Consider the following 25,868-nt stretch of genomic DNA (forward strand, 5'->3'; position numbering starts at 1 on the left):
GCATCTTCAGTATTCATCCTGCATCCCCTGCATATTTTTTTTTTTAATTAGAAAAGAGCGTGTACTTCCAAACGTGCATTTATAATACACAATTCTTACATTTTTAAGTTGACGGGTTAGAGCAAATCTATCTTCTGAAAGCAGAGGTAATCTAAGACAATTTTTCATCCCTAAGTAAGTGGCCGCAGAATCAGAGTTTCTGTGATCAGCCCCAAGGCCAGGACCGCGTGCAGGGCTCTTGGGGGTTTAGGTTGCTGCCGCCCGGTGTGGAACGCCTCGCGTTGCATTCCCAGCACATCTCGCTAAGTGGTCAAAAGAGTCCGGTCTAATCGTCGTCTTCCATATTTCACAAAATAGGCTAAGCTCATGGTGCTCTAAATATTTTACATGCAGAAAATAACATCTCCCGCATGGGGAGCAACACTGCCGTCCTCACACGCGGGGCTTAATTTCAGAATATCACGTATTCATTTGGAAATTAAGAAAGCCAGACCTTGTTGTCTGTTGCTGTTCATTCTGCTGCAGTCATTTTTTCCCCCTTCAACCACCAACAAAAATTTTTAGGGGAAAGTTTGGTCTCCAAGCGCTTTCCTTCATTTCCTGCCACAACCTCGCACAGTCCAAACCTGTGCAGCACAAGTTATCTGATTTTTTTGCTTTTCTTGAAGGGTGCTCTAAAGGCAGCTGTTGTTGGGGGGTGGGAAAGGAAAACCTACTGCCTGGCATTAAGGGGATATTTACACATCAGATTTCAGCTTCATGCAGGGAAAAGGCCAGCTCCCTGTGGGACCAGCCCAGAACGCCTTAATCAAGTGACAGTCCCACTGATTTCAGTTGGAGCTTTCCTGCTGTGAGGAACGACGGCTGCCAACCGTGTCCTGGGCTGCGTGTCCAGCAGCGTGACCAGCAGGGCAAGGGAGGGGATTCTGCCCCTCTGCTCCGCTCTGGTGAGACCCCCCTGCAGTGCTGCGTCCAGCTCGGGGGTCCCCAGCACAAGAAGGACATGGAGCTGTTGGAGCGAGGCCAGAGGAGGCCACGGAGATGATCTGAGGGCTGGAGCACCTCTGCTCTGGAGACCTCAGGCTGAGAGAGTTGGGGTTGTTCAGCCTGGAGAAGAGAAGGCTGCGGGGAGACCTTAGAGCCCCTTCCAGTCCCTGCAGGGGCTCCAGGAAAGCTGGAGAGGGGCTGGTGCCAAGGGCAGGGAGTGACAGGCCAAGGGGAATGGCCTGAAGCTGCAGGAGGGGAGATGGAGATGGGATGTGAGGCAGAAATCCTTCCCTGTGAGGGTGCTGAGGCCCTGGCACAGGGTGCCCAGAGAAGCTGTGGCTGCCCCTGGCTCCCTGGCAGGGTTCAAGGCCAGGTTGGATGGGGCTTTGGGCAAGCTGGGCTAGTGGAGGGTGTCCCTGCCCATGGCAGGGGTGGCACTGGGTGGGCTGGGAGGTCCCTGCCCACCCAGACCAGGCTGGGATGCTCTGATCAGTGTTGAATTACACTATAGATCACCTTGAAATCATCAGCAGGTTACCTAAGAGACACAGCTATGTGAGAGAGAGAATTTATCCTAAAAAGTGCTAAAACTCTTAAAACTTTTTTTTTGGGGAAGATGGTTTTCCAAATGTTTCAAAAACATTCTTCTCTCATATGTGTAGAGAGGAAAGATCAACGATTTAAGATTGGCAGTGACAGACAGAAGTGAAAGCATCAGACATTTTGTACTACCAAGCAGTACCATAGCCTCCATTCGCCGCAGTCTCTGAAAGCTGGTTATACAAGCAAGACGATAAGCACCGTGCCTCAGCAGCCGTAAGGTGCAAAAGACGTGAGCGCTCAGAACGAGAGCTCTGCAGAAACACCTTTTACACATACTGTTTCGGTTCACCTTTACAAACTTGCAAAGTCAGGACTCTTTGATTCAGCCTACAGAGCTAAATATTCTAGGACATCACCCTCCTTCATCCTTTGATATTTAGATTAGTTCAGACATATCATTTAACTAATGGCCCAAATGAGAATCCCTGAACAAAACCAAAATGAAGTTAACCATGTTGTGCAGAGCAAGATATATATGTGCTTTACTCTGGAGGACACAAACCCCTGCACTCTCAAGGCTGAGAAAGCTCCTGCCGTTCCCCTCTTACGTGGTATTTTATCCAAAGAATAGTGCTAGATCCAGTGTGACTCCAACCCTCAGCATCTGCATCTCAGAAAAGACACGAGGAGAGCCGTGCCGTGGGTGCACGTTTGCCAGCGTACCCCCCCGCACGCTGCCCTTGCTGTAAGCCATGCTCCCAGAAACCTCAGGCCGTTATGCTAGAAAAGAGCAAACCACCACAAAATACTGAGACTTATTCAAACTTCTGCAAAGGGACACTCAGAGATCGTCACATTTCTGGCTATGAAGCCAATCCCAGTGGCTGAACCAAGCTCAGTAATTCACCAAACTGGTTTTGGACTTCATTAGCCTTGTTAGAGAGCTGCACCGAACTTCACACACATCAGCCTCGTTAGATTGCTTGTGTCGTACGGCATTTACAGTACGAAGGAGATGTGAGCAATACCCACTGCACCCTAACGGCCAGAGCAAATTTTCCTGCTTTAAAATGATTGATCTGCCAGCTACAGATTTCTTAGAAGAACTAATTGTGGGATGTGGGATAAAAATAGTGATGTCTCGACACAGATTATATTCCTGAAAAGCGGGTACATTTCTTCTTGATTAATGACCGCACAAAATCCAAGTAGGAATTAGGATTTTGACTCAGAGGTATTTAAAGCAGAAAGTGCCTCCATACATTCATAGGAATTTACGTAAAGCAGTCCATTACACAATATCAAGCCCTTTAAAAAAGCTCTATGCTTTCAGCAGACGGGACGAGGACCAGGACGGTTGTGCCACTTGGCAAAGCTCAGGGGAGGTGTCGCTGGCAGAGCTCAAACACCGCAGTTTCAGTCTGAAAAAAACATCCACTCGTCCCACTCATAACCTGCACTTCTGCCAACTCCTGATGTTTCTCTTGTTATATATAAGGAGATAAAATTCTGCTTAATTAAAGGAGCAATTTACAGCTTGTCTGGCCACTACCTGGGACAATGAAAGCAGACCTACGGAAACAGGAGCCTGGACTCCCCTCTCTCAAGCATTTAATGCTTTTTGGCATAGGCTGGCTTGTCTGGTAGTGTCACGACCTTCAACGCAACACAGCTGAAAATGAAGCCTGGCACCTCTGATGAACGAGAACAGTCTGCAGTGAGGAACATGCTCCTCCACACCAACAACAGGTCACCGTGCCCAAGTGACCCTGGCACTGCCACTTAACCCGCCTCTGGGTCTGCCCAGCACTCAGCTTCTGCTGCCAGCGAGATGAAGCACCAGACCGCGTGGCGTCCCCAACCATCCCGCGCACACCAAACACCGGCATCTCCATAGGAGCGGTCTGATCGCAACAGGCTTCACGTACCCCGCCATACAAAACAGAAAGGGAAGAGATGAAAGATTTCATTTCAAAGTGAGGTGGCCCAGTTACATACCGACACAAGAAAAACCGTTCAATATTTTACTATTCTGGTGGAAAGAGTCTTAACAAAGTTGCTGTCAATCAAAAGTATTTCAGATCTTTACTTTCTTCTGCTTTTTAGGTTGGTTGGATATGTTTGCATCTATCTTATTTCAAATCCGAAACTTAAATGTCATGACGTATACAGGAAATAAGTAGATACGGCTACCTTTTGTGTGACTCCTAACAGAGCAGGCTTCTATCTGAAGATCTCGGAGTGGTACACGATTGCAGCAGTACACAACAAATAGGATGAAGGAAACTATCAGGTGCAATAAAGCCATGGCACGGTGAGTCGAGAGGCCAAAGCCATCAGCACACAGTTTTTAGTATGTGCCCACTGATTGTACCAGAACTTCCCACGTATCTGTAGTTCTCTATTTGCTCAGAGCCCGTCCTACAGCATTGAGACTGAAGGGTTTCATTGTGCAGAATGACGAGAAACCCTCAATCCAAAGCACCAAAGCACCTAAAATATACTCGACATTAGGGCAAAGCAACTGCTCACAGATTTAAATGTCTCTTTCTAACATGTTCACCATTCTCAGCAATTGGCAAGTTTAAGTCCTAAACAACAAGACTGGATGACAATGGCACATCTAGAAGCAAATCCAGAAATAATTCTTTTTTCCTGAAAACTCCTTTTCTGAGTTATTTTTCACGGTATAGCCATGAGTTGACCTTACCCAAGTTTTGAGAAGAGTATCAGCCCATTATGTTTATTTATCTCTGCGTACGGGTGAATAACGTCTTTTTTCCCCATTATTTACGGGTATGAAAAAGGAATACATCTGCCAAATCCGATATACTACTTTCAAAATGGAAAGGGTAATAACTAGAGATGTACCAAATGGCATGCGTGTAATTTGGATAGCATTTATCTTGAAGTGCCTGCCAACTCAAAATGCTTTAGTTTATTTATCCTACTAATTCCCAAGCTGATTCAAAGACCAGTGTTTGCTAGTCAAATTATTTGGTCCCAGTTTTCCCTTTTTAAAGAATCAGCATCAATAGTACAGTAATTTTCTCATCATGTCTAGCGTGCATGGCATAATGACACAAGGCCAGGGAAGCAAGATGAAAGAAATACAAAATTCTGAGTGAAACTCAGTACCTAACTCATTTAGGCCCTAATTAGATTGCTGCAGCATTATTAATGCTACCAAATTATCTTGCTCAGGTTATACTCAGTCAATCGGTCCCTAAAAGAACTGTAGATGGTACACAGAAAATTAGGGTTGGCTGATGGGACGTTAATTATGCTGCACTTGGGGCCACTCTTCCATCAACGCTGCAGTCACATCATGCTGAAACTGAGCGGGAAGAGGAAGAGGAAAGTGATGTGGTTGTGATGGGCGGCTGCTGCAAGGGAAGGAGGCCGAAGGCTGAGGCTGGCAGCTGCTTCTGCTCCGAAATCTGCGTGGGACGCTTGTCTGCAGGTGGACTGAGACGGCATGGAAAAACCCAGCAACGCAGGCTGAAAGTGAAGGTCATTCCATGGATTTAATATCTAAGTTAATAAGAATAAGAATACTGGCCCTCCAATCACACCCTGCCTTAAATGATAGTGGTATTGGTCTAGTTGAAATTCTGCTAAAATTCAGGGGGAAAAAAAAAGATCAGAGCTTTGGTTTTGGGGTTTTTTTGGATGGTGGTGGTGTTTTTTTAAATTAACCTTGCAAAGCTAAGGAATTTTGTGCCTCATCACCTTTTTGCATACTAAAGCAATAACAACACAAAACCTTGCCTTTCCCCGCCCCCACTATCCCTTTCCATCTCTTTGGAAAGGAGGAGGAGGACTGGGACCGGTACCTCATTCCTTCCAGCCGAGCACCCTGAATACGTCACTGTGAGACAGAGTCCCAGTCGTGCGCTTCCCTTCCAGTGAATTTTCCTCCCCATTCCTTCCCACAAACGGGTTAATGAATTCATTAAAATCGCGGTGAGCATCCTGGCGCGCTCCCCTCTCCCGGGGAACAGCGGCAGCGGGGAGGTGGGATTTGCCCCCAGGTGAGGGGGGACTGGGTGTAAAGCTCCCATGTCCTGGATTAACTCAAACCTCATCGAGGGGATGGAGGAGAGAAGCCGCTACCACCTTTTCCAGTTGCATTTTTGAAAGGAAAAAGGACGCAAGGTCTGCTTTTGCAAAGGGAGGTTTAAGTCTGAACTACCCTTCACGAGCCTGTCTAAAGGACAGGCGTTGCAAGAATGGAATAAAATATCTAATTATAGTTACCACTGGGAGCCAGATGCTCGGATGCTACTGTTAATGGTAAATATGTATCCTCCACGCCACTAAAAGCCGCAATTAACAAGTAAACAAGGTTGTTTTGTGGGAATCACTTAATGCAGCATTTTCATATAAAATGTACATTTTCAGATCAGTGGAAGAAGAAACAAATAAAAAAGGGAAACAAAGCAAATAAAGGCTTTCCCTCAAATTTTAAGAGCAGGCTAAAGACCCTTTTCAGCTGTTTATTTGGGGCCATTATTGCCTATCATGCGAACGATTAGCTTGAGACACATTAAAATGCACGCTATATATCCAATATTATAGTCTTGCTGCAAACCATGTCAATTTTCTCGAGAAATCAGTATTCAGGGACATTTAAAAAGTGATTATTTTTGACCCACTCAATACATGTTCTCTGTCAGGAACCTTTATGCTTTGCTTAAATGTTGGAAACTCTAAGGACTGTTCACATGGTCCTGATGTGTGCAGAGCTTTTTAAATACCCTTTATGGGATTTCTTTCTCCCCTCTAAAGCAAACAGGCACAATATTATGCCATCATCATAATTTCTACTCCACTATCCTTGGCACTTGCATCTGTATGGTGGCAAAATTTAATTTTGCACAGCACAGCTGGATTATGCCTTGGACCTACAAAAATAGGTTTAAGTCAATAATTCCCCTATTTGTTAATACAATACATTAAAAAAATTTACATGCAAAATCGATAAATAAAATTGGAGAGAAGCGAGCACGCCTTTGGCTGCTGTTAGTAGTCACGGGACTGCTGGCGTGACCGGCGGATGCCAGCCCACGCCTGCCGAGGATCCGCTGAACCGGACTCTCCGGCAGGTAAAGTCCAAAAGCCTGGAATCCTGCTCGCTCCTCTGCCCCCAGGTTTTGCACACGGGAAGCACGCCTCAGCGCTTGCAACAGGAGATCTCAGCAGAAAACACTGTGTATTTCATTCACCCTCTGCATTCAAGAGTAATAATAAAACTCTTTTTGCTCTTTGCGTCAGGATGCACTGTTGATTTGCACTTCCCTGGGAGATTTTGCTAGACGAGCGTACCAACCAGCCCTGCGCGTGCCTCGCGGTGCAAAGCGTGTGCTCTGCTGCGACCCGGCCCCACCAGCCCCCAGCTGCATCCCGACCTCTGGAAGGGGAGCGCCAGGCACTCACGACACACAGGGATATTACACAAACACCTTCTACCTCACCAGGCAACGTGGAAGAAGAAATATAAAGTGGGTAAGAAAGGAGACGCCAAAGAAAGGTAGGTGACAAGCGTCTCGGCGGCTGCCCTGCTGAGCTCGCTAGACATGAACCTCCACGCTGTTGTCCACTACCTCCAGGACAAAAGATTACACTTATTTTGCAACGGAAAAGACAAAAATTAAATGCATTTGATCCCAGAAGCAGAAATTCAATCACTGGTTGCTGATACTTCTCCCTCTTTTCCAGGCACAGCCTTGGCTTGCCGTTGCCTACCGTGCCAATCACGCATCCCGTGTACCTTCAGCCAGCAATTCAAAGACTTAAACAGAGATAATATTTTCTGTCAAACTTCCTTTGCCAGGGCAAGGATGGGACGCAATGCTAGTGCAGCATCTCTATGCCGCTGGAGATGACCCGCACCAGAAAGCAGCCCTCCTCTGACTGAGGGTGACGAAAGCAGCCGCAGCGCCCGGCCAGAGCCACCTGATGCTGCAGCTCTACAGCAGGAGTTACAGGGGTCCTGCTGGGCTGAAACAAGGGCGGGGAAGGATGGAAAAGTTCGGCAAAACCACAGCTAAAGACCACCGTGCATCTAACTGGAAACCTGAATTTTCTGCTGCATCACCTAACGGGTATTTGCAAAATGCCGAGCGTTCACGTGCTGTTGGACAAGTTGTTGTATCCGCCTTTCTGCTCGCAGAGGGGTGGACGAGTAGCTGCGTGGTGAGCAGAACAGCAGCTTTGCTGCACGTCTGTCGTGTTTTTCTTTACATAGCTGGGTGAACTTCTCCAAACACAACAAAACACACCTGTCATTGAAAAGCATCTTTCCATTTTCAGGTATTAAAAAAAGAATATTATGCCCTCAATAACACACAAACCGACATTATTACTTCTGCCAAAAGCAACCAAACTTGTTAATTATCCACAAAATATCCCAGCAAAGTATTTGCTCTTGAATATATTTGCTGACAAAAATACATTAGACTTGCAAAAAGGGATTTAAGAAGCAATGTGTAAAAGCGAAAACATCACCTATTTTAAAAACATAGTGATTTATTTTTGACCTTCTATTTCTTACATTACTCATTCTCAGAGCAGAAGTCTGCCTGCCTACAGGCTCATGGACATTTAAGAGAACAACACAAGATGAAGCAAATTCTGAAGCCACCAAGTCTTCTGCTATGTAATTTTTTTTCATTACAGCTTTTATGAGCTCCTTACCTTTCGTTTTTTTCCTACCTTTGAAAAGATATGTAATACATCTCAGACATTCTCTCAGCCTGGTTTCTCTTAGCATTTATATCCCTACAAACATTTCACCTTGTGACATTCTCAGACCTGGAGGAAAATTATACTGATGCTCAGAGTTGCCAAAAGCTGATATAGCTTAATTCACTTTGCTTTGCCTAAGGTAGCAGAGCTCACGCGGTATATATTACCACCTAGGCAAAATGGGTCAATAACAAAGAGGAAATGACATTTCACGTCTTTAATTCCAAGTCTGAGCTAGTTTTCAGAGTGAGGTGTAAGATTTAACCATTGCCTTCCTATTTTAATATAGAAAAATCTATATAGAAAGCTCAACTTTTCTTTTAACCTTTCTTTTTAAAAAAAAAAAAACAAAGCAGGTTTCATGATTATCAAGTATGGCAAGTAACAGCCAGGAAAGGGGTCCACACCGGTCTGGCTCTTCTCTTTGTGGATTATTTTCTAATTCTGCAGAGGGCGGTGACCGACGGCTGCAGGTACTTGTTCAGCTCTACGGATCTGTTACACTACTCACGCCCAACTTATCAAAACCTCCTGACGCTTGAATTCTCCAAGTTACTTTCCCCGTACCAAAACCTGCCACCCTGGCAGGATTTCTGATTCCCTTCACACAAGACCTCGCTGCAGACCAACCGCACAGGACAACCACCTGGGTACCCGCTGCCACAGCACACGCTCAGACGTTTACCAACCTCACGTACCCCTCAGCTTTCTGTTGCGTATATGCGGGTGCTAATGCAGTCAACATCACGGTGCTCCCAAGATTCTCTGGCTTCATTTGGCACTACATGCTAGATGTTTGGCACGAGTGTACTGAAGGGCACTTTGAGAAACACTCTGAGATGCTCTGGATTGCAACGTGCACTACCTGAGACTTTTTTCAAAGAAAGCACAGGTACAAACGGGATTATCTGCATTTATTGATGATTTGCAATGAGTTGTGTAGCTCTTTTCTGTGCTACAGAGGAAGTGCCACTCGATTCACGCGGTTCCTATCATGTATTTCGAGGTTGTGCCCTTATCCGAATAAAAATTATTTACAGCAGCCGTTTCTAAACCGAATGCGTCAAAACCATCTGCGGTACTACAAACTGCATCGGTTTTATTCCAAGAGCACTTACCAAGTCAGGCTGTAATCACAGCTTGTGAGCAGGACCTATGTGATTTCAGCCCTGCTGCCTGTTAGCATGCATTTTGCAGACCCGATGGAGGACTAAAGAATTAGCATATGGTCGTTCAGCGGGCCAGTGGTTTGAAAATTTCCCTTCCAGTTGGCTGAAAGTTAATTCTGCAAGTTAGGATAATTAAAGGTGTTCGTGCCGGTCATGGTTGACATGAGCAATGAAAGATTACAGAATCTAATGACAGAACAAAATAAACAACATCTATTATTATAGTATACATTATAGCTGTTGACATGGTGGGCACGGTAACTCGCTTGCCAAAACACGTAATTGGGATGTATTTTAGTAACGCTGATGTAATTATTCACCTTTACATTTCTAACTGGACTGCGTACAATTTGGCTGATGGCGTAACGGAGACTGAGCTCAGAAATGCCCAGCTATGGCCAAGAGCTTTGCAGACAGGCTGTAGACCTTTCTGGAAGGACTTTGCATTTAGGGATGTTTGTGCTGTGAGCTAATTCCTAGAGAGACAGGCACCCGCGGCCCCACGAGCGCGACTGTCGCTGCCCGTCGTTCGGTCGGATGGCGAGACCGAAAAGCGGGTGGAGGGACGGGACCAGGGTCGGGGGAGCAGAAGATGCCGAGTGCCACGGGGAGAGGGGCTTCAGTCAGGTTTCCCTCATCTCCATGGGGTGTAAATGGCTGAAGACGCAACTCATAACATTTTACATAACATAAACCTAGCTATTTTGGGGCAGAATAGCCTTTCCAAAGAGTGCCTGGAGAAGATAAGGACCACCGCTACACCTGGACACAGCCCCAGTTCGGAGCAGAGTCAGCAGCAGCTGCGCTTCGCCAGGAGCTGCACAGGCTGAGCAGAGTTTCCATGGGAAAGAAATAGCCCGGATTAAATTCCTTTCCAAAAATGTCAATGAGGCAACAGTGGCTAAAATAATTCATCTTTTTTCAGCTATCAGAAACCCAGTTACTTCTGGATACAACTACATCTCCCTGTATGCCAGTATGCTGTGATGTACGGCTAATTAAATCTAAGGGTTTAGCCAATTTCATTAAAAATGTAAAAGGCGGTGATTTTCAACAAGTGGCTGCATCAGCTGAAAGCTCAGGGTTCTGCACTGACATATGAAAACAAAACATACTAATCATGCTTAATACTTAAAATCTTAATTTTAAATAACACCCTGACCTCATTTGCTGAATTTGTTTAATGAGACTGTCTAGCACCTGAATAATGCATACCTCCTGTCAGCCTGTCAGCTCACAAGATTTCAGGCTCCAGGTTGCAATATAGATGTATTATCTTTGTACCAGCTACTCATTACAGTCTGTAACAGGAATAGGAAATGACACTACAAGGGCCAATTTATGTGGCAATAACTGAAATGAGAAAGGAAATTGATACCAATTTTTATCTGTCTTGACGTAATCTTTGAACCATGATTTTGAGCTTACTCAGATACTGCAAATCAACAGAAATCTTAAGGGTTATATATTGCAAAGGTCTGTGCATGTATATACATCCATCCGCGTAGACACATGTAAAGGAATGTAAACCACATTTTTTATATATATTTGCAAATAGGGGTTTTGTGATTATACATTATGTGCATACAGGAGCTAGAACTGATAATGCTAATAATTGTGCTTTCAGTTACACGCAACTTCACAAAGGTGAAATTGTTTAAGGTGAAAGTTTCTAGGTGGGGAAACATAAAATTTCTATTTTTCAATTTCAGATAAAATACTTCCAAATACTGGTTCAAATATGTTCTTTTAAAAGAAGCGTCTAAAAATCCCCAATATAACCCTATGGTCATTGTGGTGAAATTCTCTCATCACTTGCTGTTTGAAGCAAAAACTTTGAACTGGCCAGATACGTGCCCTTTTGCTCTCCTGCTGCCAGAAACTGGGGAAATCCCAGGCTTTCAATAAACTGAAATTTGCACATGCTCCAGAAAGATTTACCTTTTGCTACAAAATATTCTGGGGAAAAAAAAAAATCCATCTGCTCTGAACATGCTCTACCCCCAAGAAAAAAACCAACACAAAACCAATCAACAAAACCAAAACCCAATGAACAGATATAAATCCAAACACATTAGTTTCGAAAAATACCATCTGTTGGCAGCGTATTCCTGAGCATCAAACTTTGCTGAATAGTTGTTTGGATCTAATTGCCATTCTGAATATTTTACCAAAAAAGTCAGGTACATATAGATCTCTTGCCAGAAGGTTACACATTTAATTACTCTTTCCATTAGCTTGCTACTCGTAACATTTATTTCCAAATTCTATAACAGAGATGTTTACGGCATGTAAATAGATTAGTCTGAGCCCAAACAGATTCGGTAGGTGTTGAAGTGTGCAGGATCTGCATAAATTGCACAGACAATTACAAAGTTATTGAATACATTTCTATTTGTGGGCAAAAAAGAATTGCAGCATGAGAGTTGCCTCATTCTCTTTGTCAGTGACTTGCTTTGAACCGCCCCCCGCCGCGGTGGCTCCCCGTCCTCTGCGGGGTGAAAGCTGCCCCTCAAGCCGTACACACTCTCGGTTTGCTCTAAGACCAGAGACACTCAGGTACAGGAATCACAGAATCACAGCATCCTTCTGGTTGGAAAAGACCCTTAAGATCCCCAAGTCCAACCGTTGCCCCAGCACTGCCCAGCCCACCACTAACCCATGTCCCCAAGCACCACATCTCCACGGCTTTGAAATCCCTCCAGGGATGGGGACTGCACCACTGCCCTGGGCAGCCTCTTCCAGGGACTGACAGCCCTTTGGGGGAAGAAATTGTTCCTAACATCCAGTCTAATGTTACTTTCTTTAAAGCAAAACTTCCCCCCGCCCCCATTTTTAATGTTCCTCTAAACTACTGGCCCAAACCTACAGTGAAGAAAACAACATAATATATCTATTTCCCCAAGGAGGCGGGAGTTATTAATAAGTACACAGCGATTTCCTTCGCGCCGTATAACATGAGCCAGGATTTATAAGGGGAGTTAGATCTATGTAATGTACGTGTTTATGGAACCATATTGATAATTATCAATACTATTAATCTTCTAAGCACTTGTTTAGAAAGATTGCAGCAATATTTCAGTTATTGCTGGAGGAAATTAATAAAAGCGCAAGGAATTGCTAAGCAGCCAGCCTTCCCGATGCTGCATGCAAAAGACTCCATTTAACCGGCAGTCATGTTTCAAGCTGTACCCTGCTCCATGCGACTAAACGATTTACAATTCAAGGGCACATCTATAAAACAATACAGATTTTTTTGTTTATCTCCACACACAGTATGTTTAGGCATCTTTAATATGTATTTGTTTCTGTTTGAAAACAAATTAATTAGAGAAATGTTTTAATTTTATCTGGAGCTTACAGTTAACCCTGTCCGCTGCTTTGGAAGTGAAACATGTTTGAAGTAAGAACTACCTGAAATCCCTACAGTGCAATAATGAACAGGACATCATGTTTTCCATCATTGCTCTTTATCAGCCAAGGATACACATTCTTCAGCCACCCTGAAAATGTGCTGCAGCGTCTGATCAGCACCCGGGTGCCTGGTGGCACCTTTATGAGCCATAACATCGAGCTGGAAGAGCGCACTTGACAAGTTGGGGATGCTGATGCAATTAAAACAACATGATGCACCCTATGCGGACACTAATAGGCTAGAAGTACAGCATTAATTAGCCAAACTGGGGAAGAAAAAAAAAAAAGCTTGCTGTAGGAAGATATCCCTCTCTAATGGTAAATAAAGAGGTCTCCTGTAACCATTTCACTACTCACCAACATGAAGGTGAAGGTGAAACAGGGCGTCACGTCCGCCACCGCACTGCAAGTTGCAGAGGGATGGTACAAGATGAACGCCACATCTCATCTGGGTGCTCCACCACTCAACGGAGGTGAGGGCACTTCCCCCACGGAGCGTTTCCTTCGTGGTGTTCAGTCAAGGTGTCTAGGCTGTCATGCAGGATCTCAATACCCCAACTACTCACTTGTTGCTAGATCCGAGAAAGCAAGTCGCGTCCGTACGCAAGAGCCCGGACAGGTCTGTTCAGCCTCGGCGATGCCGACACATCCAAACCAGGACTGAGCCACTCAAACTGAAAACTTTAAATGAGCTCAGCCTTTTAATGACCCCCAAAAGCTTGTCAGTATGAAAACAGGATAGAGATGGAAAAAAAGGCCAAAACTCTGGCTTTTCGGTCAAATGCAAGTCTGCTACTCATTTCAGTGATACAAGAGATCAAACCGGTATGCCTACTTGTCCAAATCCAATAGCAGTCTGCTTACTGGGCCACACTTTTGTGTAAATCACATTTTAAATAAAAATTAACAGCAAGGCTAGCTTTACTTTCCTTTTCATTCTGCAAAACTGTTGGAAATTTCTAAATCTTGCTATCATTTTAGAAGAAAATTTGATGGAAGTGGAACATATACACGTTCTGTCTGCCCATCCACCTGTCTGTACCAATTTCCTTCCTAATAACTTTTGAACTTGCTGGCCAACTTGAAGCACATTTGCTACAAGCAGAGATTTCTGAACGTTGTGTCTGCAGGATTGGTAAGACTCAGTGGATAGTTAGAAGAAAGATCCACCAACACTGAGCATCTCTCTCACCCTTTTGGTTCAGCCAGCCAGCCAACCGGTTGGCACACGTGTAACTCAAAGACAGCCACAATACAGGCTGTCGCTTGCACAGCAAATGATGTAGGGGTGTGGGAGGGAGTTCAGGCACTGCGGGGAAATTGCGGAGACAACTATGGGAAGGAGTCACAGGGAACATGATGGAGAATGCTGCTGTGATAGGGTAGGCAGAAGACAAATCCCTGGGAAAATAAGATTCGACAATTTCACAGGGATTGTTTTCTTTATTTTTGATTTTGACAGTTCAGGGATGCTTGCAGAGGTTTGGATGTGAAAACATAATAAACCTAGGACCTGCTGAGTTAACTCTATATAGCGAAAGAGAAGCAATATCACCAAATTTCCCAGGAGATCCTGCAGTTCCTCTAGGAGTGATCCATTTCTTTCTCCTTCAGGCACATCAGTTCCTCCAGGAGAGCTGCGTTTCTGGTTTTTTCAGGCACTTCAAAGCATTGGAAGTTGCATTCAGAGAAGCCAGCCATGAATCAGGGCTGACCGGCCAGTTCCTCGCATTCCTATAGTGCGTCCTGTTGAGCAACCTCAAAGTGCTTTGCAGAGACTAGCAAACAAAGGCACACATGTCAAGAAGACATCCATTGTTATTGGATCTATGGTATACATGGGGGTAAAACAGAGCATGGAGAGTTAACTGTCTTTCTAAAATTCAGAGTGAAACATCAGGTATGAAAACAGAACCTGTGTCTCCTGACCACTCTGCCTTCATGCTTAACCCACAGTCATCCTCACTATTTCCTATTGCTTGAACAGCACAAGCATTGGAGATCTACTTATCGCTAAAGCAAAACAGAAAAAGAAACGTTACCCATTTGAAAAGTAAACCAACCAAAAAGCATCTGGTACATGACACAGCTCCTTGTCCCCATGGTAGATTTCCTTCCTCCTTTTCACCACTAGCACTTTTTGCTTTTGAAACACATCATTAAAGTTAAATACAGTCAAAATAGTTCTCATAATGATGCAACTGCCTTGTAATACATGAGTCTACCCTCAACACTAGCATAGTAAAATACAATCCTGGTTTCAGATGGTAACATTACTGTGGTCAACAGTTTTACTGACTAATTGCATTAGCTGTATCTTTGCTATTCAACAGGCTGTGGGGGTCATGATGCTGGATTTCAGTGAGGATGCAGCTGGCCAAATTTCTGATCCTAAAATTCAGAGCAAAGCATTTCAAACTGCAGGAGGACATGAACTATAAATATTGCACACTAAATCTGCATGCGGGGGGCCCAAAAGGGGCTGACAGAGCTTGACATGATCTTCATAAAAGAGAGGAAGGCAGGAGGTGCTCTTCCATGCCCTCTTAAGGGAGGTAGGTGGGCATCTTGTAATCACAACTTCACTGCAGGGAGAACAAAGCACTGCAACACATTTGCATGGCACACTGGCCAAGCCGTTTAAAATTAGACACCTGCTTATTTTATCCTGGCATAGATATCTGTGAAATGCAGCCAAAACCATTACTAAATCATGCACTGGGTACTAGGCAAAGCTGTGCTGGGTTGCTTGATATCAAGCAAGCAAAAGGAAGTTTGGTGATTATACTGTCCTTACATAAAACATCATTACGTCCCAAGTTTGCTGCAGTGAAAAGTCATGAAATATTTTCTCAGTTATCAACCAAATTTGACCTCAGATACCGAAAAGTAAATCCAGAGTGAGTCACTTGCACTCAGAGGAGACACTTTGCATAGGAACTTGCAAAGGGAGAGCAGAGTCTGGCTCCTGCGCGTGCAGGGAGCAGACACAGAATCACAGAATTCCAGGTTGGAAGGGACCTCAAGGATCATCTGCTCTGATCTTTTTTGGCAAAAGCACGGCCTGGACAAGATGGCCCAGCACCATCTTAAAAGCGTCCAATGTTGGGGAACCCACCACTTCGCTGGGGAGATGATTCCAATGGCTGAACGTTCTCATTGTGAAAAATTTTCCTCTTGCACAGTCCGAAGGGACTGTGTGTGAAAAGCTTGCATTTATGTATATGCTTTCCATACTGAACATCTACTACTCTGTTTTCTCAGCCATCGTGTTTTGGGCTGGTCCTCTTAACAAGACGACTGGCAGCAGAACAAGTAAGTTTGTATGTATTAGTGGAAATGAATGAGTTGATTTAGTTGGTGGAGAAAATGACAACGTTCTGAACAGAACAGTGGAAAACCAGCTAACTACAATTTCTGCCTTTACTGAACATTTCTGCCAGACATAAAAAAGCAAAGGTGATACAAAGATGTGGAGAAGCAATCTGGACTGAAAAAAATATACAGTCTCAGACATCTTGTAAAACCAGGTTTATAAACTCATGACAACAAAAAGAAAAAAACTGATATAGCATATTTCAAAACTTGCAAATATGCTATTAAATATCTCTTCAGTCTATCTACTGTCAATAGAAAAAGAAATGTAAAAAGCTATTCTGTAACTTTACATGAAAAATATGGTACAGCTATCGAGATTAATAAGCCCTGTGCTCCCCCACTTCTGCCTCTCACTCCAAAATACTGTGAATGCGAAGGTGACGCATGCCATTAGACTGACGACAGAATGAACAGTAGCACTACTTCCAGGGAAATGAAATGGCAAAATGTTCTTCTTTGTCCTTCCTTGAATGAGGACAATGACAAAGAAGAAAATATTTACTCACCTAAGATAGTCTTTGACACTTATTTGCCTACCGCCTTTGAGATCTGGAGTGTCCTTACCATTACAGCCTGCATAACAGGGCAGAACAACTTTTCTCTTTTGTAACTAAGGAAATTTGGACACACAGAACTAAACAAGACTGCCCAAAATGACAAGTCTCTTGGAAAACAAAGCATCACTTCAGCATTTTCTAAATTAAAATTAGCACTCTCACCAAACGTCTTTTCTTTTATTTCCCCTCTTATGTTGGTATTAAAGAAATAAGAATTGGGAAAATATATCTTGAAGTGTTAACTCCACAATAATCACTGAAGACAAATTGTAGCCTTTGGCAGTTTTTCCTGGGATGTATTTAATAGTAGCGATTATTCTGGTTGCTTATTTCAGGGCATCCTTGACTTCTCTAAACTCCACAATTTTCTTTATTATTTTAAGAAAATACAAACAGGAACTATCACAGCAATGCTAATCCTGTGTGAGAAACTAAGACCCATAAGTGAGTAAAAGGGAAGTTACTGAAAGAATCTCAACTACTGATAAAACCCTGTAGCCATGAGGATATGAGCCTGAGGAAAGCGTGCTTTTTATGGAAACATTTAACGCAACAACAGGAATACAAATCAAGCTCCATTAATTTAGCTTTAAATTTTAATGAATCAGGATGTGTAGTTTATATAAAGGAGGATTTACTTATAAAATATTAATATTTTTGCTAAGAGAACGGCAAATTGCAAGTTAATATAGTTTTCCTTAAATAGAACATCAAAAGTTGAAAAACACTGAAATAGCATATGGCAAATGAAAATGAGCCAAAATTCAAGAAGAGCAAAATATTGTGGTCAGTCTCAAAGACTGGACCCTAGTAATCCATATTAATTACTTCGTTTAACAAGAGACATGAAAACATTAAAGATAGAAAGAGAACGGCTACACTCCAAGCGATGGTGTTCTGATCTACCTAGGCAGCCCATGGCTGGCATCCCAGCTGAAGAGATGTGTGGCTGGAACAGTAGCTCGGGTCTCCCTGCAACTAACGGGTCTCATCCCGAGTGCAGCAAGCACGATGCTGGGTCTGCACACGCAGACCCGAGGCATGAGCCGCAGTTGCCATGACCTCATACTGCATGCCAGGCATGTCCTGGCCACCTCTCGAGTGTGTGTCAGGACTGGACCATGCTCACACAGCCTTCCCTTTCACCCTGGACATTATTTTTACAGGAAATGTGGCAGCAGAGGCAGGGAAGGAGCCATAACACACCAAGGGTGGAGGACACGAGGAGAGGAAGCTGGTATAACCTCATGTGGGAACTTGGACTGAGAGAAGAAAACCATCTTGTAGCAACTGGCATTTCACTTCAGGAATACCTTGATTTTGTCCAGGCTCTGTTGGTGAAGAGCAGTCAAATGGAACTGAAAACACTGTCTCTGTGCTTTAACAACTATCTACAAGGAGTCAAATAACCATGAGGTTAAACCAGCACTGTTTCTCCATGTATTTGAGGCTCAAGCAACTTGCACAAAGTCGAGCAGGAAGCCAGAACCCAGATCTCCAGAGACCTGTCACAGACCATCCTTGTATGGATGAAGCTGACAAGAGTCTCCAGCTTTCTCAGCCACCAGACATGTTTTTTCATCTGGGAAACATCAAAGTATCTTGAGGGTCTTTGATCACCTGCTCTTACGTGCTTGTTTTTCTTTAGGCGTCATTACAAAAAGGCCATCTCATTCATATGGATATCTTTGCTACGTGCTTAAAAGTAGCACCGGAAAAGTGAGTCATTCAAAAAACATTTAGTTTCAGCTTTCCTAAAACTAGAAAAACTGAAGAATATAACTGGAAAAACTGAAGAGAATCTGCAAACAAAAGCCCATTGGTTTCAAACTACAACACATTACTGCTTCATTTTCCAAGTTGGCAACGAGAGACTTCAGACACACAAAAGTAATAAAATTTGCATGATCGCCTAATGCCTCAATTAGTCTAAGGAGCTTTGGTACTCAAGGTACAGAGAAAAGGTTGCAGGATAGAGTAAAAGAAGACAACATGCAAAAAAAATGCATTATGTAGCTGCAAAGAAATAGCAAGGACAGCTACTAATTTTTGCAAGACGAAAAAAACCCCAAACATTTAGTGACTGTACCTGACAAAAGAGTGTAAGCAAAGAATAAAATAGACTCACGTTGAGCTGGAGGTCATCTGTCCACTGGCCGACGAGGCGGTAGCCCGGGGTGCTGGTGTTGGTGGTGTGGTACTGGAAGATGTCATAGCGCCCTGGTGCATCACCATTTTTGTTGAACATCACTGGAGTGCCAGCACTGCCTGGGGGAAGAAAACAAGACAAAATCCAACCAAACAACCAACAAAAGCTCAATCTTTACAGTATCTATTTTATTCAGTCACAGTTGAGAGCTTTTGGACTGGCAACACATTTCAGGCAAAGGTCATCTATCACCCCAGCCATCCAAATAAAACAGATATTTCAGGACACAGTGGTATAATCCCAGCCCTCTTCCAGTGATTAATTATCACTACCCAAACCTACTGACTAAAAATAAAACAAAGAAAAACTAGATCAGTCTTACTTCACTCTCGCTTTGCACAAAGCAAGAAATATCAGAAGGCTTTTCTTCCTGCCCTCCAGCCTCCCTCCCATCTCTCCTCAGGGAGTTCTTTAGTGAAAATCACTCCTGTGAATGGAGCCTCTAAATGATTTTTTTTTCCCCCCAGAAAACGTTCCATCTGCTTCTGAGAGATACTGCTGTCAGAAGTCAGCCCAGGTCTAGTGAATCTTGACTAGCATCCAGAAATAGCTTCCTCCTCCACAGTATGTTCTTATTCCCGTAATCAGCATGCAGTTGGGATGGAAAAGAACAGACTAAGCTATAGGAAGACTGTTCCTTGTGTACTCCCTTGTTTAGACTCTATGACACTGACACAGGCTGAAAAGTATCTCAGTCAGAAACAGTTCGGGATCCTGAATTAACTTTATTTGTCATATACTAAGGTGACTAACGTGGGTAAATAAGAGGAGGGCAAGCAGCGAGGCAAGAATAGCCCCACAACCCTTCCTTAGTGCCTGGAGCTGAGCAAAGCCAGCCTGCATCCTGGAGGTGCTCCGATAACTGAGCGATGGCACGGATGATTCCTGATCCTCAGGTGAGTTCTCACCAGGACATCTGCATTTTAATTACCCTGGCATTAGGTGTGAACCCTTTCTTAGATGAGAATTCAAAGCAGTGTTGCATTTCCTCAGATCCCCTGGTGAAAACTTCAAGGGTGACATTTATTTCAAGACATATTAAAATAGGTTTCAGTAGGGTAGAGTAATATTGTGTCAGATTGAAGATTATGACAATACTCCAGCATATCTATATTCAAAGCTTCCTCCTGCGTAACTTTTTTTTTCCCTAAAGCAATGAAAAATCTCTCCTGTTGTAGCATTGAACTTTAAGATTATGGTTTTCTTCATGATTCCCACTTTTCATTGAATTCCAGTGAGTGAAAAAAAGATTTGAAGGAGTGAATTAGCATAGTTTCCATTCTAGCCCTGGTAAATTGTTTCCTGTCTACCCTACAATCCTCCGAGATCAGATACAGATTCAGTTCAAAAGCTGGTACAGAAAATCTTCCACTGAAATCTCCCCTCTCTGGTTCCTTATGAGCACTAGGCAGATATTTAATTGTCATTACAGATTAATGTAGCCAGAATACATTTACAGTGAAAACACTTAAAGTGAATAAGAAGAAATGGCTGTAATTCCTAGGCTCTTTCAAAAAGTCAGCACAAATGGTAAATGGGATTTAGCTAATCACGACTCTTAAAAGGCTGTATATTATTAGTTAAGCTTGGTTTTGTCCGAGCTGACAAAAAAGTACAATTGAAAGGGTAGGAGCTCAAGTGAGGCTCCCAAAATGCAACACAGACATTTGTGGATTCCCCATATCCTGACAAAGCCCCAGCATGGGCAGGAAGAAGCATCCATGTCTGCACGTCAGGAGGCAGACCAGGAACAGACACCATCGTCGCAGCCATGCCAAAGTCAACAGTGCCGAGATAAACCCTGCTGCCCCGAAGTCTTCTGGAGGCTGAGGGGAAGCAGCCAAGAGCACGTCTACGGTCACCTTCACAGGTGGGAACGTTGCCCAGAACCCTCCTGGCTAAGCCACGGCCACCCCACCGTGGTGCACAGGGTAAAGCCAAGTCTCTCCATCCCCAGTGGGGCACCCAGAGCAGGTTGCCCACCTGCCTGCACAGGGCTGGCAGGACCCCATGTCCTGCCCGAGAGGTGGGCAGCGGACAACAGGGTCAATAAGCAGAAGGCCAAGGTGAAGGATAGGTGCTGTTACAGACCTAAGAGGTCCTAAAGTGAGAATGGATCAAGAGCGATCACTCAAAACCGCACTGTTTGTGTTTTGCAGCAGCAAGAAAACTTTTCGCAGGTTACTGCTAATTATTGCTTTGTGTAGCTGCACACAGACAGCTTTTAAAGACTGACATTTAAAATAATCCATAGCATACACTTGGATGTGCAGACTCCACAGCAACTCTGCGTGACACAGCATTGTCTGCTGGGTCATCTCCAGAGGCCTAAAGGCACAGTCCCCTGGGACATGGATCTTGGGTCATGCATGGATATGGATACCTGATAGTCAGTAGGAAACACCTGTTGCTATTTTCAAGTACATCACCATTTACACGTTTAAAATTATACAGAAAAAAAAGCTGTGAAAAGTCTGGGATCTGTAGGGAAGACGAATATATATAGAAGCACAAAGAACTGTGATAATCTCAGGTCATAAGTCAAGCAGAAGCGTCCCATTTCCTGACTTTGAAGTTGGAGTAACTGGACTCCCAGCCAAGGATCTGCTTAGTAAGTGCAAAGCTTCTTTAACCTTTGTGCGGGCTCTGGTGCATGTTTTGGTGCTCTTCTCACACCATCTGTCTGTAGGGACCCTTCAGTCCTGTCATAAATTGCTACAGCATTTCAGTCTCCACTTGCAATTCAAGTTTCTCTGTGCACTTATGAAAATAATAAGAAGTAATGTATAAAAATCTCATTACAGGGAATAAACAGTATTTTCAAAAATGATCCTATTTATTATTTGATTTCTTGATCTTCTAATTACTAAAACATATGGTTGTTTAGTTGTTTTCTGATGATTTAGGATTTATTTTCCTTCTACTATGATTTGGAAAAAATTTTGCTCAGCTCCAGTGAGCACTTCAGAAACTGAGTATTAGCCTCTAGACTGCAACGTCTTGCGCATTCAGAGGTTATGACAATTTAATTCATCTTCGGTTCCCAACAAATAAGCTGCCTTCTCACTACACAGACACAGGGAGTACGTGACACCCTTTCACCTGCACGATGCATTCAAAGAGAGACACAATCTGACTGAATTTGTAGGATTTCAATCCCTTAATCACCACAAGATGAGAAATGAATTAATAGAAGGACAGGTGTAACTAGCTCAGGTGTTGCTTTACTAGTCAGTTCACGTTTGCTGCGGTTTAAGGACCCAAAGGGCTCGTACGAACAGAATCTTTATCTTTTTCACTGGCAAAAGCACAACCGCTTTGCACTTTGAGATTTTCTGAATCTCACTTGCATGAGAACTTGAGGTTTTAAGTTTTCCAGATTTTGGGCCTTTTTGTTCTCAAGGTAGTGTGACGATATCAAAATTCCTACTGAGCGCCTCGTACAAATCCAGTCTCTTCATTAAAGAATTGCTTGAGCTCTTCTGCGTGAATGTCATTACGTTGATGGAAGACAAGACTCCAAAAGCAGGCACAGACAGGATGATTTCAACTGCACGGTGACAAGGAGATCAATTACATGCAAACAGGATCTCAAGCTCAGGGGCTCAGGATGCTTGAAAACAGCCTACGTTTTTTCTCTCTGGCACACAGTTTGGACAAAGCACTCCCACTGCTCTACTTTCTGGGGGTTTTACTACAAACTTAGGTAGAAGACTGGGAGAACAGGATTTTAAGCATAGATTAAATGCTGCTTTCCAAGTCCTAACCTTCATGAGATGGAGTTGCACGGCTGCACCGGTGAGTCAGGGAAGGACAGGTTAAGATCGAGGCTAAAACCAGGACAGCTGACACAAGCCCAGCAGCACGTTTATCCGTCCCTGCCCTCCCAGCCATGACATGACGGCTGAGGAACACGTAGGCACCAGCACCCACGTCCCAGGAGCTCGCAGGCTTTATCAACAGGAGTACAGCACCCAGACCAACCAAAGCCCCTCTCATTGCTTCTTCCATTCCCTCATCCCCCTGTATTTTTCAGGCTGGTGAGTTATATGATGGTTGTTTATCCTGTGCCGCTAGGAAGACTGAATCACAGCAATTCTGGGAATTTACTTTTATATAACAACGAGAAGAAACTTGGCTTCAGAGCATCCTTCCATAGCCCGAGGAACGAGCCCCAGGGGGGTTGCAGCCAAACACGGAGCCTAGGCACGCAAACACGTGTGCAGTTATGCACTACGAATATGACGAGAAAAAGCTAAACTGCCCCTGGATATTGAACCTTAAAAGGTTCTTTTCCCACCAAAAATGCCTAAACCCAGATAGCCAAGTGAAATTAAAAAGCTTTAAAGCTATCTCAGTTTTGCCACTGCTAAAAAGCAAACCACTGCTTCAGTCCCCGTGCTGGACATAGTTACATGTATACGAGCCAACAAAAAACACCATACAGCCATGTAAATCAAAGGGAGGAAAAACCTCATCTTTTAACAGCCTGACCAAGGAAACATAAATAAGGAAATCGAAGTTGGTGCAAGCCAGTTCTTGGGGCCGGACAGGAGGCAACATTAGCTGGACACCCAATTTCTCCTAAGTTATTTCTCCGCTCTATTCAAATGATTAGATGACCGCATGTTTGCATGCAAGAACTGTCTAGAGATGACCATGTATGAGCTGCTCTCCAGCACTAAAATGGCCCAACTGCAATACCGTACATGAATGCTGTACTGCTACAGGAGCTTTGTCCTTTATAATTAACCTTCCAAAATGAAGGAAGTAGAAGTCTCCAGACCTTCTCAGATCATTCATCTCAAAATTTGCTCCTGGCTACAGTTAACACCAATTACTTCAAGGAAAGAAATTAAAATGTCCTCATATTCACCTTGCTGTTTATGAGATGATTTACACAGGAAGGAAAAATATCCTTGGCACAAATGACCAAGCTTGACCATGAAATACCATCTGCGTGCCTGCCTTTAAATCTCTCGGGTCCTATTGGCTATGTGTGGGTTTTGTCAAGTTTATTAATAAAAATGTTTATTAGCAGATCGCAGCAGGGAACGCCTCCCCGTGCTGCCCAGCGACAACACGAGGCTTGTGCAAACTCCTCTTCCCAGGCAGCCCCGCACACTTCAAAGGGTATTTTTTCAATAGTTCCCTAAATCTGTTCGAAATATGGATTTGGAGGTCTAACTTTTGGTTAAATGTCGGTGCTCTATCTTATACAGAGCTAGGGCAGAGCAGTGAGACCTCCCGGTAAGCACATTAGCAAGGTTTATGAAGGGGAAATAACAGGTCGCTGTAATGTTACCTGCTGTACGCGATGTGCTCTGGTGCCTCTGGGCTGGCTGCAGGCGAATGTTTGTTAATGAAACTAATAAAATTACAGTAAAACATATAGAGACAAGGAAATTTTGCCAATATTCATACACTGCAATGAAGAGAAAAATACATGAAAGCCCATTGTACTGTATGAAACAGCGGGCTGGTATTGCAACCGTCACTGCCAGGCTCGGGAAGCGTAGGTGGATAAACGATAAGCAAAGAGATAAAACTCTCCCATCCACATTCTCTGGATGTTTCGTCTCCTCTGAAGTCTTACTAGAGGAATGAAGGTTGGAGTAACTACTCTGTCTAAACCACATAGTTCTGGCTCTGCAAGCGGACCTGGCTCTTTAGCTGTCCTCTCCCTTCTCTCAAGCACGCAGCTAAGCTGGGTTCAGGGTATCGGAATTTCATCCAGTCAGTTTTCTCCAAGTACAGGAAACAATATAAAAAAAGTGGAAGAAGGATGTGTTATGCTAACAAACTTCTGGGGTTTCAATGGGCATATTTAGTCAGAGAGAAGCTGAGGCTTTTACCCAGCTATTTCTCCCACAGGAAATCAGTTTTCTGGAAGGTATCCTAAAACAGCAGCAGCGATTTCTGTCTTTGGACAGTAGTAGCCTATTTGCCTTGGCTAAAACACGATGTTTTCAAACAGATACTAAACAAACATGGTCTTCTGCCACAAACTCTAGCAAAACAATAAAAAAAATTCTTGATCTGCATTGAATTAAAAAAACCCCCTGAAATTAAATGGCAAAAAGCCACATGGGTCAATGCGCTACTGAAGAAGCGGTCTCAGCTCACCGTTGAAGTTGACGCTGCGAATGTACTTGAGCAGCTTTTTGCCTCCCGCATGCTCCATCTCGGGGCAGACCCCCGCGTAGTCGGCACAGAGGTCCTTGTTCATGTGGTGGAGCGCGTGGGCCATGGCGTACACGGCATCGATCACGAACTGGACCTTCCCCTCCTGCTCATAGTGGGAGTCTTTGCCAATTCTCTCCTGTCCTGCACGTTAAAAACAAACACACACACATATACAGACACACAGAAGGACAGTAAGGAACAATATTTTCCTGATATCAAACACAAATAAATCCTCTTGGAGCACATTTAAAGAGCTGCATGTTTTAGTCCATACAATAAAACCTTTTGAGTTATGGTTTTACTAATCAAAGCAAACCCAAAACTTCTTTCTTGATAGTAGAATCATCAACACTTCTTCTTGCAAATTATTCTACCATAATCCAGAGAAACAAATCCCACCACCACCACAAACTTGAAACTCTAACCTACAGGGACTATCCTGGAGAGAGAAAACACCAGACTCCGTATGCTCCCAAAGTATGTCTTTGAAAGAAGAAAGCATTTAAAATAAAGCACAGCTGGTATTTTAAAGTCTGCTGTTTTGTTCTGCTGCAAATCCCAGTCTCTAATTGAAAGACAGAGCCAGATTGAGGGAAGAAAGAATCACTTCAGAGATGCAACCGAAGAGGCACTCCAGAGAATTGAGCGAACATGCCTGCTATTAACACCCCCTCG

The 25,868-nt window shown here is 43.8% G+C and overlaps 1 protein-coding gene across 5 annotated transcripts in view; it reads right to left on the minus strand.

The window, feature by feature from the left end:
* The window catches only part of GRM7 (glutamate metabotropic receptor 7), a 306,193-nt gene that overhangs the window by 77,523 nt on the left and 202,802 nt on the right, over window positions 1-25,868 (minus strand). For 4 of the 5 annotated variants that reach the window (XM_054838818.1, XM_054838817.1, XM_054838819.1 and 1 more), the window contains 2 exons: window positions 25,134-25,334; window positions 18,927-19,066 (listed from right to left, as the gene is read on the minus strand). In XM_054838818.1, coding sequence (XP_054694793.1) covers window positions 18,927-19,066; window positions 25,134-25,334 — 341 coding nt within the window. The remainder of the gene's footprint in view (window positions 1-18,926; window positions 19,067-25,133; window positions 25,335-25,868) is intronic. The other variant, XR_008578861.1, reaches the window with a different exon arrangement.

Source organism: Grus americana, chromosome 11, assembly GCF_028858705.1.
Source record: "Grus americana isolate bGruAme1 chromosome 11, bGruAme1.mat, whole genome shotgun sequence".
Taxonomy (NCBI): Eukaryota; Metazoa; Chordata; class Aves; order Gruiformes; family Gruidae; genus Grus; species Grus americana.